This window comes from Oncorhynchus keta, chromosome 2 (assembly GCF_023373465.1).
Source record: "Oncorhynchus keta strain PuntledgeMale-10-30-2019 chromosome 2, Oket_V2, whole genome shotgun sequence".
Classification (NCBI taxonomy): Eukaryota; Metazoa; Chordata; class Actinopteri; order Salmoniformes; family Salmonidae; genus Oncorhynchus; species Oncorhynchus keta.
The window spans coordinates 60,346,456-60,361,850 of NC_068422.1; the positions used below are offsets into that span (position 1 = coordinate 60,346,456).

Here is a 15,395-nt window from a genome sequence, read left to right on the forward strand (position 1 = left end):
TCATTTTGCAGTGGTGTCTTAATTTTTTCCAGAGCTGTATATACATACACATGTGTGTATGTACAGTTGAAGTCAGACGTTTACATACACTTAGGTTGGAGTCATTAAAACTCGGTTTTCAACCACTCCACAAATGTCTTGTTAGCAAACTATAGTTTTGGCAAGTCGGTTAGGACATCTACTTTGTGCATGACACAAGTAATTTTCCCAACAACTGTTTACAGACAGATTATTTCACGTATAATTCACTGTATCACAATTCCTGTTGGTCAGAAGTTTACATACACTAAGTTGACTGTGCCTTTAAACAGCTTGGAAAATTCCAGAAAATTGTCATGGATTTAGAAGCTTCTGATAGGCTAATTGACATCATTTGAGTCAATTGGAGGTGTACCTGTGGATGTATTTCAAGGTCTACCTTTCAACTCAGTGCCTGTCACAGCTGTTTCGCCTCATCACATTGTCCTATGTCAGATTAGACTCTGGCCAAAACAATGGCTCCATTGCTGACACAACTAGGCAGCAACAAGCATTTGCATTTTAAATTGAAAAGAGAAGTATCAGAACCATGGGACAGGCTGATCTCGTCAGTACGTTTTGCTTATTAATGAATCAGTGGGTTTATTTCGTAGTTCTCATTCATGCAATTATTCTTCCAGGTTCATGTTGTCCTTGCCAGCCAATAATGGATAAAAAAATGTCCCATCGTTCTTTCTCTCTTTTCTGGCCATGACGGATATTGAGGTTGATGAACTGTGCTATTGGCTATGTTATATAACCGGCAGATTGGAAACAACATTCATTATTCATTCTGGCCATGTCTGCAGCTGCAGGGAGATTGTAATGGATAGTCCACAGAAAGGGTGGCAGGTAGCCTAATGGTTAGAGCATTGGGCCAGTAACCGAAAGGTTGCTAGATAAAAATCCCCGAACTTACAATGTAAAAATCTGTCGTTCTGCCCCTGGACAAGGCAGTTAACCCACTGTTCATAGGCCGGTCATTGTAAATAAGAATTTGTTCTTAACTGACTTGCCTAGTTAAATTTAAAAAATATATATTTATTAAAAAGAACAACTGCCTGGAAACACTGGATGATTTATTGTTGCTTTATATCCAACCACTGCCTCTGCATCAGTTAATTTACATAACAATGTAGCTACATCATTAGTTGGAGGTGCTGTTGTTTAGGGCTATAAAGTGTATGCACATTGCACACCATTGCATGCATAATGATCGCACTACTTACACACAAGCTCATATCTTAACAAATAGGCAGGAATATAATGACCATGGCATGCTAAAACAATCTGGCAAAAGATCATTCAGAATCTCATGAAGATGTATATTTGTTTTTTAAAATATCTACAAACAATGACTTAAGGCCTAAGTACAATAACATACAAAATAAGACATTTGTTGAAATTATTTCCTAGAAAAAACATATACATATAAACATATACATTTTTTTTATTAAACTAGGCAAGTCAGTTAAGAACAAATTCTTATTTTCAATGATGGCCTAGGAACAGTGGGTTAACTGCCTGTTCAGGAGCAGAACGACAGAACGACAGATTTGTACCTTGTCAGCCCGGGGGTTTATTACCAGTGTTCTTGTAAATTCAACACCGTGCATGTGAAACAGCCATACTTTAGTTAGTCAATGAGTTATCATTTAATAGGTTGATGATATTCCGGTCTGTTACAGTAAATCTTTGTTTTTTTTTGTGAAATGGCTTGGACCGGGAATATTAATATGTAACTTCATCTCAACGTGATAACGGTAGCTCATTCAGCTATGAAAAGCTAGCTACTGTATAGTAGGTCTGGTCCAAGGTTATATCAGTTACGCAAAATGAGCTCTGAGGATAGGAAGTATCAATAAATAGATATATTACATCAATGTCTGCCCGGATGTGGTGTTAGGTGCTGATACTGCACATAGTGCTCTCTGGATGCCCGTGTATTTGCACATCCTCAGTACAACTCGACGAGAATTCGATTTTGGCATGATATATTTTGAAGATGTTTTTATTTTCACACATTTTGTGTGTCAGTGTGTACAATTTCAAATTACGCAGTGTGTTCCTCACTGGCGCAGTCTATAAGCAGTTCACTTGACAAAAGCTATGTAAAAAATAAAACCACAATGGAGAACAATACCTTTTGTACATAACTGAAGCAAAGTGGGTTGAATGGAAACAGGTGTGAAATTGAGTTGATAGTTGTATTGTAACTACTTTAAATATAACATGTATATCAACTCTCGTATTCTCCTAAGATAGAATACAGCTGCACATATTCATAAAAATGACAAATACAGTACATTACTAGATTGAACACTGCATGATTTTGTTTTAATACATCATGTGGAAAACTTTAGCTGCCGTTTTTAGACCCTGTGTAATAAGATACACTTTAAACATGTAGTCCACTGTAATTTCATCACTGTTACAGTATATCTATGAATACTAATACTTGTCCTTTCAGTAGTACACCAGGCTTTTGAATCTCCTATCCGTTCAATATCGGCTGGCCTTTAAGTTTCTGCCAGGTGCATTTTCTCGATTGCTTTCCAAGCGTGTGAATACATACCTTTACAAATAAAATGACAGCTCTACTCTAGAATAATTCACTGATATTTATCATACCCTTACATACCATATACACAATCCCCTATAACACAAAAACACAGGCATTGTCATATTTATTCTGTTCAGCTATAAAAACAGATCATAGAGGTGGTTAAGTATAGGTACTGTAGGCAAAGTATCACATTGCATTGATGAGTCTCATTGAATATATCAAATTTGTTCATAATTGGTATTCTTTGGAAATTCTGTGATATTCAGTGACATTTCAGTTTGGTGTATGCTACTGTTGTCATGGGATGCTGTGGGATAATTAATTGCAGGTAATGGGATACTTTCAATATAAGTGGATAAATAGATTTAGGCTCTTAAATCCTGATCCAGGAAGGCAGTTGACATGCCCCCCCCCATTTGGGTATTTGGAAGGGCGAAGCGGACAGGTGGTTGTCTTAGTCATACAGTGGGTGCCACATGGCAATCTGCTTACGGGGGTTGTCTAGCATTTGCTGCCAGTGTTGGAGGCCAGTGTTAGAGGCCTGTAAACCCAGCTGACAGCGGCCCAGGGACTCCTGCTCACCAGGACCTGCCTGGTTCAACACCTCCAAGTCCAGACTGGATTTAGACAGCAGCTCGCGGGGAACCTCCAGCATCATCATCTCATTCCACACTGGGTTCATCTTGTGCTTGACCCGTCGCGTCTGCTTCTTCTTCCTCCTCAGCTTGGTAGTCTGGTGCTTCAGGGCCAGTTTCACAGACAGGTCTAGGAACAAGGAACGAGGCTTTCACTACAATGACATCCACCAACCAAAATATTTTTCTATCTTAGCATACTCTAGCGTCAACCTGTGGATGGACTACCCATTCACGGTTGTATGGTTTAATGAGCAGTTGTAGGCGTCATACAGTATGAGCGGCAATGGGTTAAATTAATAAACAGGGTGTACCTATGGAGTTCTTCAGCTTGTCTGACTGTAGTCCTCGAGCCTTCATCACCACTACTCCCAGCCGATTGGCTGCAGGCAGGTAACTTATAGACAGCAGGAGCTCTCCAGCTGCCTGGACATCCTGCCGATTGTAGTCAATAGTCAATTACACCAATTCACTGTGATTAGAACAGGTCACATGAAAACGTTTCCTCTGCAATTAATGTCAAAAACACACAGCGGGAAACTTCAACACATAGCAGACTTTAATATACATAGGTTAGAACAAATATCAACAAGCAATGTCCATTTATGAATGACAATAAGGTACGCCTGTTACCTTGACACCATCATTAGCGGACACAAAGGTCTGATTCACTAGTAATCAAATGGACTGGATGAATGGCTGAGTGAGTCACCTCTGTGCCTCAGGAAGACTAGGATTCATTAGGCACAGATCCTTATAATCCCTGCCATTATGCTTCTGATGCTACTGGTGAATCTCATATTGATCTGAAATTGTGCCACTTTGGTAAATGGTCTTCCTGCGTGGGTTAGGGGCATTGCAACTCCTACACATACTGCAATATGTCCCAATATGTCACTTTAATAAGTGGAATATCAGAGACTCTTACAACCAGGAAAGAGTCTGTCGTAAAAATAATATATAAACGTAATGCGTAATATGTGTGTAGGACTGCACAACCAAACTGTGTGGAGGGTTGATTTGTGAAAGTAATTGATATCTAGGGTCTTTGGTCATCCAGTAGTGCACATATGAGGAAGAGGTTTGTATTATGTTAAAACAGGCCACACATAAAAATAGGGAGCCCACTAATGGACAAAAAGTCAAGGATTGTGCATTAGCCAATATGCAGCATAGACGAGGCATGATTGTCTTTTTAGGGGATGCTTGAAAATGACATGTTAACTACATCATTCTAACAGCACCAAAGAGCACAGTACAATTTTACAGCTTGAGCATCCCTTTATAGTCTGCGATACATAGCAAGTAAACCCTTTAAAGTAGCAGCCTGACTCACTCTTTGATTTGCTGTGAGCAATAGATCAAAGGGGTCGTAAGTAATCGATGCAAAGGGAATGGGGTAGTCTGTTTAAAAAAAAAAATAGTGTTCTTCTCTGAGTCATAACTCTGCACATCCACATCCAAATCAACAGTTTTGTGAAAATGTTTCTCTCTCTTTCAGTGGACGTCTGATAAATCAAACATCTTCTCTCTTTCTTCAGTGGAGTATCATAGTGTGTAATCTCCTGAGGAGCTACAGCACAGTCTACTGCTGTGTGTGTCATCACTGGCTTCTGTCAGCCCCATCTGCCCCCTGTGTTCTCTTTATGCAGCTATGACCATTATATAAAGAGCTGAAAAACTTCTCACTGTGTTCAATTAGAAATCATTTATAGCTATTCTCCTGCGGAGGTGTATCACTTGCGTCACAGCCTACATCATACAAACTGCCGCCTTCCCCTCCCTGCATTTCTCAGCCTCCTCCTGTCCTCTCTATCTCCTCTATCTGCTCTTTGTCTTTGGCAAAGACTGATTTCTCTCGTGTCATCCTCGTATCTCCCTCTCGTGCATCATCCCTGTTTGTGATTCCTGGCAGGACTTCATGCTCTCTTGCGCATCCCAGAAGAAAGATAGTCCCAAGGGTTTGTGATGACGTAGATTCTGATCTCCTGCCTAGCTTGGAGGCTTACGATGGAGCTGCCAGGAAGGACTGGAGAGCTGGCTGTTTTTTTATTAAATCCCTATTTGCATTCAGGTGTCCTTGTAGCCAAAGTTTTGAAGAACAGCTTGTGGGTGGACAGAATGAGCTGTTCCGAAAGAAAAGAGAAAGAAGATCATATTGGGGTTTCTTATAATTCCCTTTAGGTTAACATAAAGCCGGATGGTTGTCACTTTATCTTGAGGAGGCTTGACAGTGCTTGTTACAGGGTAGCCATACAGACAGGCAGACCAAGCTATTGAGATAAATGAGTTTGGCCTTGAGTAAAAACGATTTTGATCACAGTGCCTAGTATTCAGTTTCACCAGATCCACAGAACAGTTGTCCAGTTTGAGAGCTGGGATGGCTCAAGTCACTATCAGATCACCGAGGGGTAAGGGCTCTCGAAAGACTCCATGGCAACGCCTACTTTTTTATAACGAACACCTGACAGCCCAGAGAAGCACAGGTTAGAGATAGTTAGTGGAAACACACAAAATATCAGTGACTCAGCCAATACATCTCACCCCAATTCAGAATCCCTCATCATACCACCCAATCTTCAAAAGAAGATAAACAGTTACAGTACTCAAACTATATCTATGATGGTCTCAAATAAGCAACACAGTCCTATACAATTCAATTTACAAAAATATAATAATATTAAAAGAGGAACTGCACACGCTGATTTGGCTCCTTTTATGGCTCGCTGCGGCCTTCTGGAAGAGAGGAAAGGAGGAGCTGGGATCGTTTGAGAGGTTCATGGCTCTGTTCACGGCAGTCTTCGACCATCCTCCCAGAGGGCAGAAAGGGAGGGGGAGATACTTCTCCAGCGGGGTGCCCAGACCGCTGGGGAGTATGCCCTCACCTTTCAGACTGTGTCAGCCTCCAGCAGATGGAATGAGCCGGAGCACCGCACTCTTTTCCGGTGAGGATTGCACAAAGAGGTCCAGACAGAGTTGGCGTGTCGAGATGACAACCTATCCTTGGACGCACTCATCGCGATAGCCATCCGTCTGGATAACCTTCTTCTGGAGCACCGGCACCTACCTCTCTCCTCGCCCTCCTGCTTTGGCTGTCCTGAGGCAGAGCCTGAACCCATGCAGGTAGGGGCCACACACCTTTCCACGGAAGAGCGGCGTTGCCGGAGACAGCTGGGGCTCTGTTCCTATTGTGGCCAGGAGGGGCACCAGCTTCAGTGGTGTCTGGTGCGTTCCAACCCGGGGTCCACTATGGCAGAGGGGCGGCCATGTATGCGCACAAACCAATCTCCCCGGCACGCTCCAGCAGGGAAACTACTTCCCCTTCCTGTGCCTCAGCGGCCTTGGTCCCATCTGTCCATAGACTTTGTTACTGCACTCCCCCCCATCTGATGGTTTCACCACTGTTATGGTTATTGTGGACAGATTTTCCAAATCCTGCCGTTTTATCCCTCTCTCTGGTCTCCTTACAGCTCTCCAGGTGGCAGAGGCACTGTTCCAGCAGGTCTTCCGGCACTATGGCCTTCCGTAGGACGTCGTCTCTGACCATGGCCCCCAATTCACATCGCGGGTATGGAGAGCCTTCATGGAGAAGCTGGAGGCCATGGCCAGCCTCGCATTCGGGTACCAGCCTTGGTCCAACGGGCAGGTGGAGAGTACCGACCAGGAGCTGGGGAGGTTCTTAAGGAGTCACTGCCAGGACCGACAGGGGGAGGGGCCCGGTACTGTCATGCATACTCCCACTCACCCTCTCCAGTGATTGACATTACCAGTCAACTAACCACAGGCCCTGGCAACCATTATTATGCACACCTGCTCCCCATCATTATGCACACCTGGACTTCATCACCTTGATTACCGTCCCTTTATTTAGCCCTCGGTAGCCTCAGTCATCAGGCAGTATTGGTTTGATTTGATTCACGTTCTGTACACTTGTTTTATTTATCTGCATTTATCATTATTAAACTCACATTCTGCACCTGCTTCCTGACTCCCGGCGTATTTGTGACACTCCTCAAGAAATGCCTGCGGCTATGACAGAAAACAAACTTGAGTTGGCTTGGGGGTGTGGTTTGATGTGGGTGTTTCTTACGTGGGTCCTTTCCACCACCAGGACACAACCATCTGTCAGAACCTTGCCCGCAGCCGTTTCCTCCCACTCAATCTCAACAAACCTCCTGGAGGTTGAGTTGAATAACTACAGATGCGTGAGGAGATGACGGAGAACTTTGAATAGGTCTGTAGCCTACAGAGTAATAACGAGAAGAATGCTATTGCTGAATGCATGTATACATTTTAAACTAAGTGTTTTGATAACGTTTAAAATGTAGCAACAGTTCCATGTAGAATAAACAACCCTTTACATAATACCGTAGAAGCAGTGTTCTGCTAACATAACAATGAGCACCTTTCATTGTCATTCCCAGTCGATACAGATACTGTGCCTATCAGCCTGTCAAGTGGTGGTGGGGCTACCTTGGCAAACATGTCAGAGTGGTCATACCTTCCTGTGTGAAATCCCGTATGCAACAGGAGTTCCCTGATCAGATGCAGAATACACAGGGTTTCTCCCTCCCCATATTGACTGACACCATTCAATCATTTTAAAAAAGACAATACAAGTAAAAGTTGTTTCTAGTAAAATGTTTATGCAGAGTGCAAGATCTCTCTCCATTCAGAGACATCTGTATCAAGCTCATCTGTCAGTCTGGACTTCATCCCATCATCTTGCAAGTCTTCATGTGCTGGCTCCATTCATGTTTCTGTTAACACATGCACATAGTCACTGTTCTATTACCAATGGCAGTTAGGATAGGTAATATCTGACACACAAACGGGTGTTATGTTGAAGTTTGAACAAGTCAGACTAGACATACCTAATTCTGTTCTCTCTATCAACGACTGTTGGTGAGCAGGCAAGAGGTGAGGCTGGAGGTGAGGTCTTTGCCAGAGCCCCTTTGATGGGCATAGCAGCGTAGATCAGCTCCTGGACCCTCATCAAAGATACTGGTCGGTCACACACACACAGAGCACTGATTACGATTAGCCTGGTGGATCCAACCTGAACACTGGGTTCATCTTTCTATTTCACTTCAGATCAAGCTTGTTCCACCAAGCTCGCTTATGCCCAGGACATTATATGCATCTAAAAAGGTAGAAAATAAGCAACAAGTAATGTCAGTTTACATCAATTGTTTCACAATTGGGTTATCAGAATGTATCAAAGTAACGAAGAGGGTTACCTTGTGTATTTGTACAAATGATGAGCCTGTGAAAGCTGTTGCCGCCGACAGGTGAAGGTTGCTGGCCGGATACTTGCCATAGGAATGCTCACAGCGAGGGCAAGTCTGCACGATGCTGATGAGGGCCCTCTTGCTGGTCTCTATGCTGCATGTTTGGCTGCAAACTAGACATCTCTGGAACAACCATATGTATTTGTGCCCTACCTGGACACTAACTTAGAGTGGCATGGAAATATGATTACATCGCTAAAGTAACGAAATAATTAGTATGATACAACTTTGCCATAGTATGAAGTCGTCAAATTTACTTTAGAGAGATGTCAATGTTGCCATTACTGTTACGAGCAAAGTTTGTAAAGAAAAATTAGCTAGCACTGCTAGCTAGGCTTTCCTACTAATTATGTGCCTTCTTTTGAAATGTTAACGTTTCTCCATGCCAAATCTGAGTTGGATTTAGGTAGGCTAACACTAGCCAGCTAGCTAGCTAACATCAGCTATGTTAGCGATGATAGTGATGATTATCAGTAAACATAACCAACAGTCTATGGTCTAGTTACCGGTATACTCACCACCACTGGGGACCAACAAACTCCAGCCACCTATTCCGCATGATAGGGTCCTTCGGGCGGGGCATGCAAACCATAGTTATTGGCTATGCTTCTTGCTGAACGCATGCATTGCATGGTCAATCCATATAGATATTTTGAGTCTCAAACGGCCGTGATCCTTTGAACATGTTGGCTGGGGGCGATTAAACAACGGAGACCCATTTAAAGAAGGGAAGCGAAGTGGGAGGAGTGGTGATTTGCATGTGGAGCTTGGCAAAACGGGGCATGATTTGTTGACATAATTATAATCCAAACCCACCCTTCAATTCCAAACTGACTTTATGACCAAAATGACCCTATTTAGACTTTGTAGTCAATTTTGACAATATAATAAATGTTCTGCCAATAGGCCATTTTCAAAAGGATTAGTTCATTTTTAGGAGCAGTTGCTCTTTAACTTTGCGGCCAATGCTGTCTACTATATATATCAATGATAAGAACAGGGTAGCCTACCTGTTTTGGTGGTTGTAGGTCGACCCAGCAGTCTGCGTTGGACATCATGCCCACATCAACCAGCTTGAACCTCATGACGCCCAGGTTGGTGTTCTGGGAGAAGTGGTCACAACTGTGAAGGGAGAGAGCCACTTCACCCTCCACCTCATACCCTCCTGGTAGGGAGAACACCAGGCCTTCCTCCCAGTGGGTGTGGCTGGTCAGGCGTCGCAACGAAGTCTGGGCCTCCCTCTGTCCTGCTGCTAAGGTCAGGACTCCGGCCACATAGCCCTCACAGCCCGACCCCACACTCAAATGCTCCGCTACAGAGGAAGACAGAGAGGGAAGGAAGGCAACAGAGAGAGGGGGAGCGAACCCTGAGAATAGCAGTCTATTGATGTAGTTTTAATTACATTTTTACATTTGACATTTTAGTAATCTAGCAGATGCTAAATTGCTCAAATCCAGAGCGATTTACAGTTAGTGCATTCATCTTAAGATAGCTAGATGGGATAACCACATATTAGTGAGTAGTGTCAGTTCACAAAAGGCCTTCTTTAAGGGGGGGAGGGGGTCTGGGTGAAAAGGGGGTGCGGGGGGGTACTGTGGGATTATTTAAGATACTCTTAGAAGAGGATCGATCGGGTTTAAAATGTTTTCAGAAGATGGGCAAGGACTCTACTGTCCTAGGTTCAGGGGGAAGTTGGTTCCACAATTGGGGTGCCAGGACAGAGAAGAGCTGGGCTGACCGGAAGCTGCCCTCCCGTAGGGGTGGGAGGGCCAATAGAACAGAGGTGGCAGAACGAAATGCCCGCATTGGGTGTGTAGGGCTTGAGCATAGCCTGAAGGTAGAGGGGGCAGTTCTTCTTGCTGCTCCGTAGGCAAGTACCATGGTCTTGTAGCAGACCCGAGCTTCGACTCGAAGCCAGTGGAGTGTGCGGAGGAGAGAATCTCATTAGCTATTCCCAATTCTGCAAAATACCAGGTCTGCAAAATATCTTATTATGTCAAATTCACTGAAGTTAGAACTTTATAGGCTATGTATTTATAAGGAGAGATATTATAAGAGATTATAAGGAGAGAAATACGTATGTCTAGTAGATGTGTTTATGATAAACAATGCAGAAGCACTTTGCAGACCCGGCATAGGTCTCTCCCAACAGTTTCTCTAACAGCAAAGCAGACGGTACGCCTTGAATAAAAATAGTAATTAATGAAGCTAAAGGCTTGGATATAATGAGATATAATTGAGCACTCGGCAGGTGATAAACAAACCAAAGAGGCAGGACTCGCAGATAGCTGGCCTGCAGAGAACCTGTGTCCTCCGTTAGCATATCTCAATAGGCGTATGATGCTGGTATGAACAGTGTGACAGCTTGCACCCGGACCCCACCACCAACTACCACCCACCCAACCGCCCGCAAGGCAAAGTAGATGCATTGTTGACCTTTTCATTGGGTGACGCATCAGCATCTAGTCGCTAAGCATCGACATACGGGGACCAGCCAACAGAGGGCAAATGCAAAGGCGTCCAAGCTACTCAACCCCTTTTCAAATCCCCCACAGTCTTATGAAGGGGGAGGCCGGTGGATTGCTTTGTCTCACCACAAATGAAATAAATTATTTTGTAGATGGAGGACATAGAAGAAGCAAGGTAGAATATTGAAATATAGATTAAGCCAGTGTGACAGTGTTGGTGCGTCATCACTTTGCCACTCTATTGGCTTCGGAATATTGCTCCACAAGACACGATGCACTGAGGGGATTGGGTTGTGAGGTCTCTATTTACAGTTTCAATCTATTTGTCACTACTGATTAACTGTTGCCTCACATTTATGTATTCTATTTGCAGACAACTGCCTCTTAGTTTTTTCCTTTATGCTTGTTTTCAATTGCAGAAGACATCTGCTTGTTGACCTCTTTGATAATGTTAATAAATGAGGTTTGACAGAAAGAAATGCACTGTCATGGAAGTACTTAAATACAGTTGAAGTCGGAAGTTTACATACACCTTAGCCAAATACATTTCAAATCAGTTTTTCACAATTCCTGACATTTAATCCTAGTAACAATTCCCTGTCTTAGGTCAGTTAGGATCTCCACTTTATTTTAAGAATGTGAAATGTCAGAATAATAGTAGAGAGAATGATTTATTTCAGATTTGATTTCTTTCTTCACATTCCCAGTGGGTCAGAAGTTTACATACACTCAATAGATGACATCTATTTTGTGAAGTGCACCAGTCCCTCCTGCAGCAAAGCACCCCCACAATATGATGCTGCCACCCCCTGCTTCATGGTTGGGATGGTGTTCTTCGTCTTGCAAGCCTCCCCTTTTTCCTCTAAACATAACGATGGTCATTATGGCCAAACAGTTCTATCTTTGTTTCATCAGACCAGAGGACATTTCTCCAACAAGTACGATATTTGTCCCCATGTGCAGTTGCAAACCGTAGTCTGCCTTTTTTATGGCGGTTTTGGAGCAGTGGCTTCTTCCTTGCTGAACGGCCTTTCAGGTTACGTCGATATAGGACTGTTTTTTACTGTGGATGTAGATACTTTTGTACCGGTTTCCTCCAGCATCTTCACAATTTCCTTTGCTGTTGTTCTGGGATTTATTTGCACTTTTCACACCAAAATAGAAGATTCGAGGGAAAAAACGCTTTCATGTCCAAAAACCAGGAACACGTACAAATGGGTGAAGCCAAAACACAGGCGCAAACACAACCCAAGGACCACTGGTAATACCCGGACAGCAAAAACCCAACAATAAACAATACACCTCTTACATAGTTACACAGCAACAAGCCCGCACAAACACAAGCGGGCTAATCGAACTTAAATAACACCAACCCCAAAACACCAACAAGGAACAGGTGAAAACAATTAGACAAAACCAAACGAAAAGGGAAAAAGTATGTTTAATAGGTAAACTAGGGTCAATATCATGTTTAGTGATACCTCACCCTTCATAACTGCCATGAAGTGGACATACTGGCAGATCATACTGTTGAGATTGTTGCCTTACCTTCTATCACGGTGATGTGTAGCTCGTTCTGGTCTGTATAATAGGTGAGAGAGAAATGCAGCTTAGGGTGGAGGATGGAGCTGCTTGTTGTCATCCCATTGGTTAGAGCCCTTGCACAGGGGGTTTTGTCCTTTGAGTCTGGGAAAGGAGACGGCGTTAGGGCTGGTCAATTCCTTGGTAACAGAATTGCGCTGAGATTTTTCACTTAAAATGTATGCCAAACAAAAACCATTGATTTCAAAGTTCAACAAACGCTACAACTCCATGCACAAGGACTACTTTTAACAATTTACACTGAACATTTGACAAAAAAACACATTTACTGGAAGAAATATGCAAATGCAAAGTTTGGTAACAGAATTTTGGTAAAATCTCCCTCAATTGTTTTATGTGTCCACGTTTTCCAAAAACTCTGTTAAATATATGCTTCGAATTAAGTCTTAACAATGTCTGCAGAAAGAATGGGGTGTCAGCTATCACATGATACATTGACTTTGAAAAAAAAACATTTATTTTGGTTATTGAACTACAGTAAGTAAAGTGGATTTACACCCGGTAACGGAATTGTGTTAATCGAATGTATTCATGGTCTGTGATCTGTACTACACAGAAATGCATAATTATGGATATGAATGTCATTCTTTTCATGGTGAGGTATCCTAAATCGGAACACAAAGGTATAAATATGCAATATCCTCCTTTGCATATTTGGGTATTATTCTTCACAATGGCTATTATTTTAATGAGCTCTGCCCCCAAACAAGACCAAATTTGTTTGGTCCAGACCAGACCAAATCTGAACCAATCATAGATGTCTATGTTCTACAAGTTTGGACATCGAAGTGCAGCACAGTAGGGTAGAGTTCAGTACAGTATAGTTCAGTACAGTACAGCATAGTTCAGTACAGTACAGTAGAGTGCAGTAGACTTCAGTACAGTACAATACAGTACATTATTGTGTGCTCTACTCTAGTGTGCTCTACTGTGTATTGTACTGAACTCTACCCCAGTACTGTACTGAACTATACTCTAATTTTCCTTGCTGTACTGTACTCTACTGTAATGTACTGTACTTTCCAAACTTGTGAACCCAACTGTGGTTTGTGACTATGATTTCCCATTGTAGCCAATTCAATTGCAGACATTCTGTTACCGATGTTTCGGAAATTAAATTATCGATTTGGTAACACAATTTCAAGTTTTAATCACTTAATAATTCATGAACAAAATTGGTATCAGTAAAAATACTACAACTAATTGATAGGTCTACCTTTACTTGTTTACTTGTACTTTTTTTGTCATTTCTCATGAGAGGAAGAGAAATTTAAAAATATATTAAAGATGTATGGGTTTTTGGTAACGTAATATCAAGGCACAAGGCAATTTTTCTTAAACTTACAGATAGCAGAAACATTTCGCAAAACTAAATATACGTTTTGATATTAGTTGGCAGGGATCTTTACTTCCAACATTATTGTGTTTTGATTGATTTCTACTTCCTTTTCAGACTTTTTCTGTAAGATGTTTCCTAAGACCCCTTTTCCATCTGTTTGGCCAGAAATCGAAGGCTTTGCTCATTCCAAATTGTGTATATACATTTTCATTTCTCTAAAATATAGACCCTTAGCTTTCATTTGACACCCAATTTTTAGAAACAATTATTTGAGAAACTATGTATAGCCAAACTGGCTGTTACCGTAAGGCAACTGCATTCAGGTGTAAGAAAGCACCAAGAATAGCAGTAGGAAGATCTTAGCCTTCTGGGACCAGTCCTATCCATCATGCATTAGGTTCCATTGACTGGACACATCAATAACACTAAGTGGATGAGTGTAGGGACGAGGGAGGGAAGAAGGGAGAGTGGGGCAAAGCCTTTGATCACAATGCTCTGGCAGGAGGAGAGGTGAGTTTATTTGCATTTATCCTTTATTTAACTAGGCATGTCAGTTAAGAACAAATTCTTATTTACAAAGACGGCCTACCCCGACCAAACCCTAACCCGGACGACGCTGGGCCAACTGTGTGCTGCCCTATGGGGCTCCCAATCACGGCGGGTTGTGATACAGTCTGGAATATAAATAGCGTCTGTAGTGACGTCTCTAGCACTGAGATGCAGTGCCTTAGACTGCTGAACCACTTGGGAGCCCAATAGAGTTAAGTAACTCAAACACAATTATCTAGACTGAGTGAGTGGTAACTCTAATACAATAGAAGGAAGTGATTGACTACAGTAATTAGCAACAACATTTGTTTCTGCCAAGAAACTGACACGATTTTTTTTCACATGTAAAATTTCACCTGAAAAATGTTGAATCTAAATAACTGAAGAGTATAACACATTGTATATGATGAAGGCATAGTAGCTATGAAAAGAATAGGAAACGATAAAGGAATTTATCTTGTTTAATTCAGGGTGTATGTTATTGGTTGGGGTTTACCTTGTCTGAGGATCGTGAATGTGTCAGAGCTGTCAGTTGCTTGGTTACCAGCATCAGGCTCAGTCGAGGGTCTCTCGGGAGAGGGCTCGCCCCCCTTCTCTGAGGCATGATCAGGGTAGCTGATGACCTCAGATGAGGTCACAGATGGTTTGGGCTTGTATATTTTAGGAAATTTCAACAATGTCCTTGGTTGGATGGGCTCTGTGGATTTTTCCACACTGAACTAGAGGAGGAAGAGATGGTTAAACACAGGCTAATAATACTGTACTATGATACAAGGTGTGGTGAGAAATCACAGCTAGTTTGTAGACTGCTTTCATGAAGATTTAGTGTTGGTCGTGCAGTTCAAAGACAGCAAGCCTGCTGTATGCAATCAATCCCAGAGGGGTTCATTATGGCCATAGCAGTCCATTATCACTGCAGTCTGGCAA

At 42.5% G+C, this 15,395-nt stretch overlaps 1 protein-coding gene across 2 annotated transcripts in view; it reads right to left on the reverse strand.

The window, feature by feature from the left end:
• Window positions 1–2,011: 2,011 nt before the first annotated feature.
• LOC118358099 (synaptotagmin-13-like) overlaps window positions 2,012–15,395 on the reverse strand; it is a 45,606-nt gene continuing 32,222 nt past the window's right edge. For both annotated transcript variants that reach the window (XM_035735558.2, XM_035735567.2), the window contains exons 3-7: window positions 14,965–15,187; window positions 12,527–12,664; window positions 9,521–9,822; window positions 3,534–3,654; window positions 2,012–3,349 (exon numbers count right to left, since the gene is read on the reverse strand). In XM_035735558.2, the coding sequence (XP_035591451.1) occupies window positions 3,039–3,349; window positions 3,534–3,654; window positions 9,521–9,822; window positions 12,527–12,664; window positions 14,965–15,187 (1,095 nt within the window). In that variant the 3' untranslated portion in view covers window positions 2,012–3,038. The remainder of the gene's footprint in view (window positions 3,350–3,533; window positions 3,655–9,520; window positions 9,823–12,526; window positions 12,665–14,964; window positions 15,188–15,395) is intronic.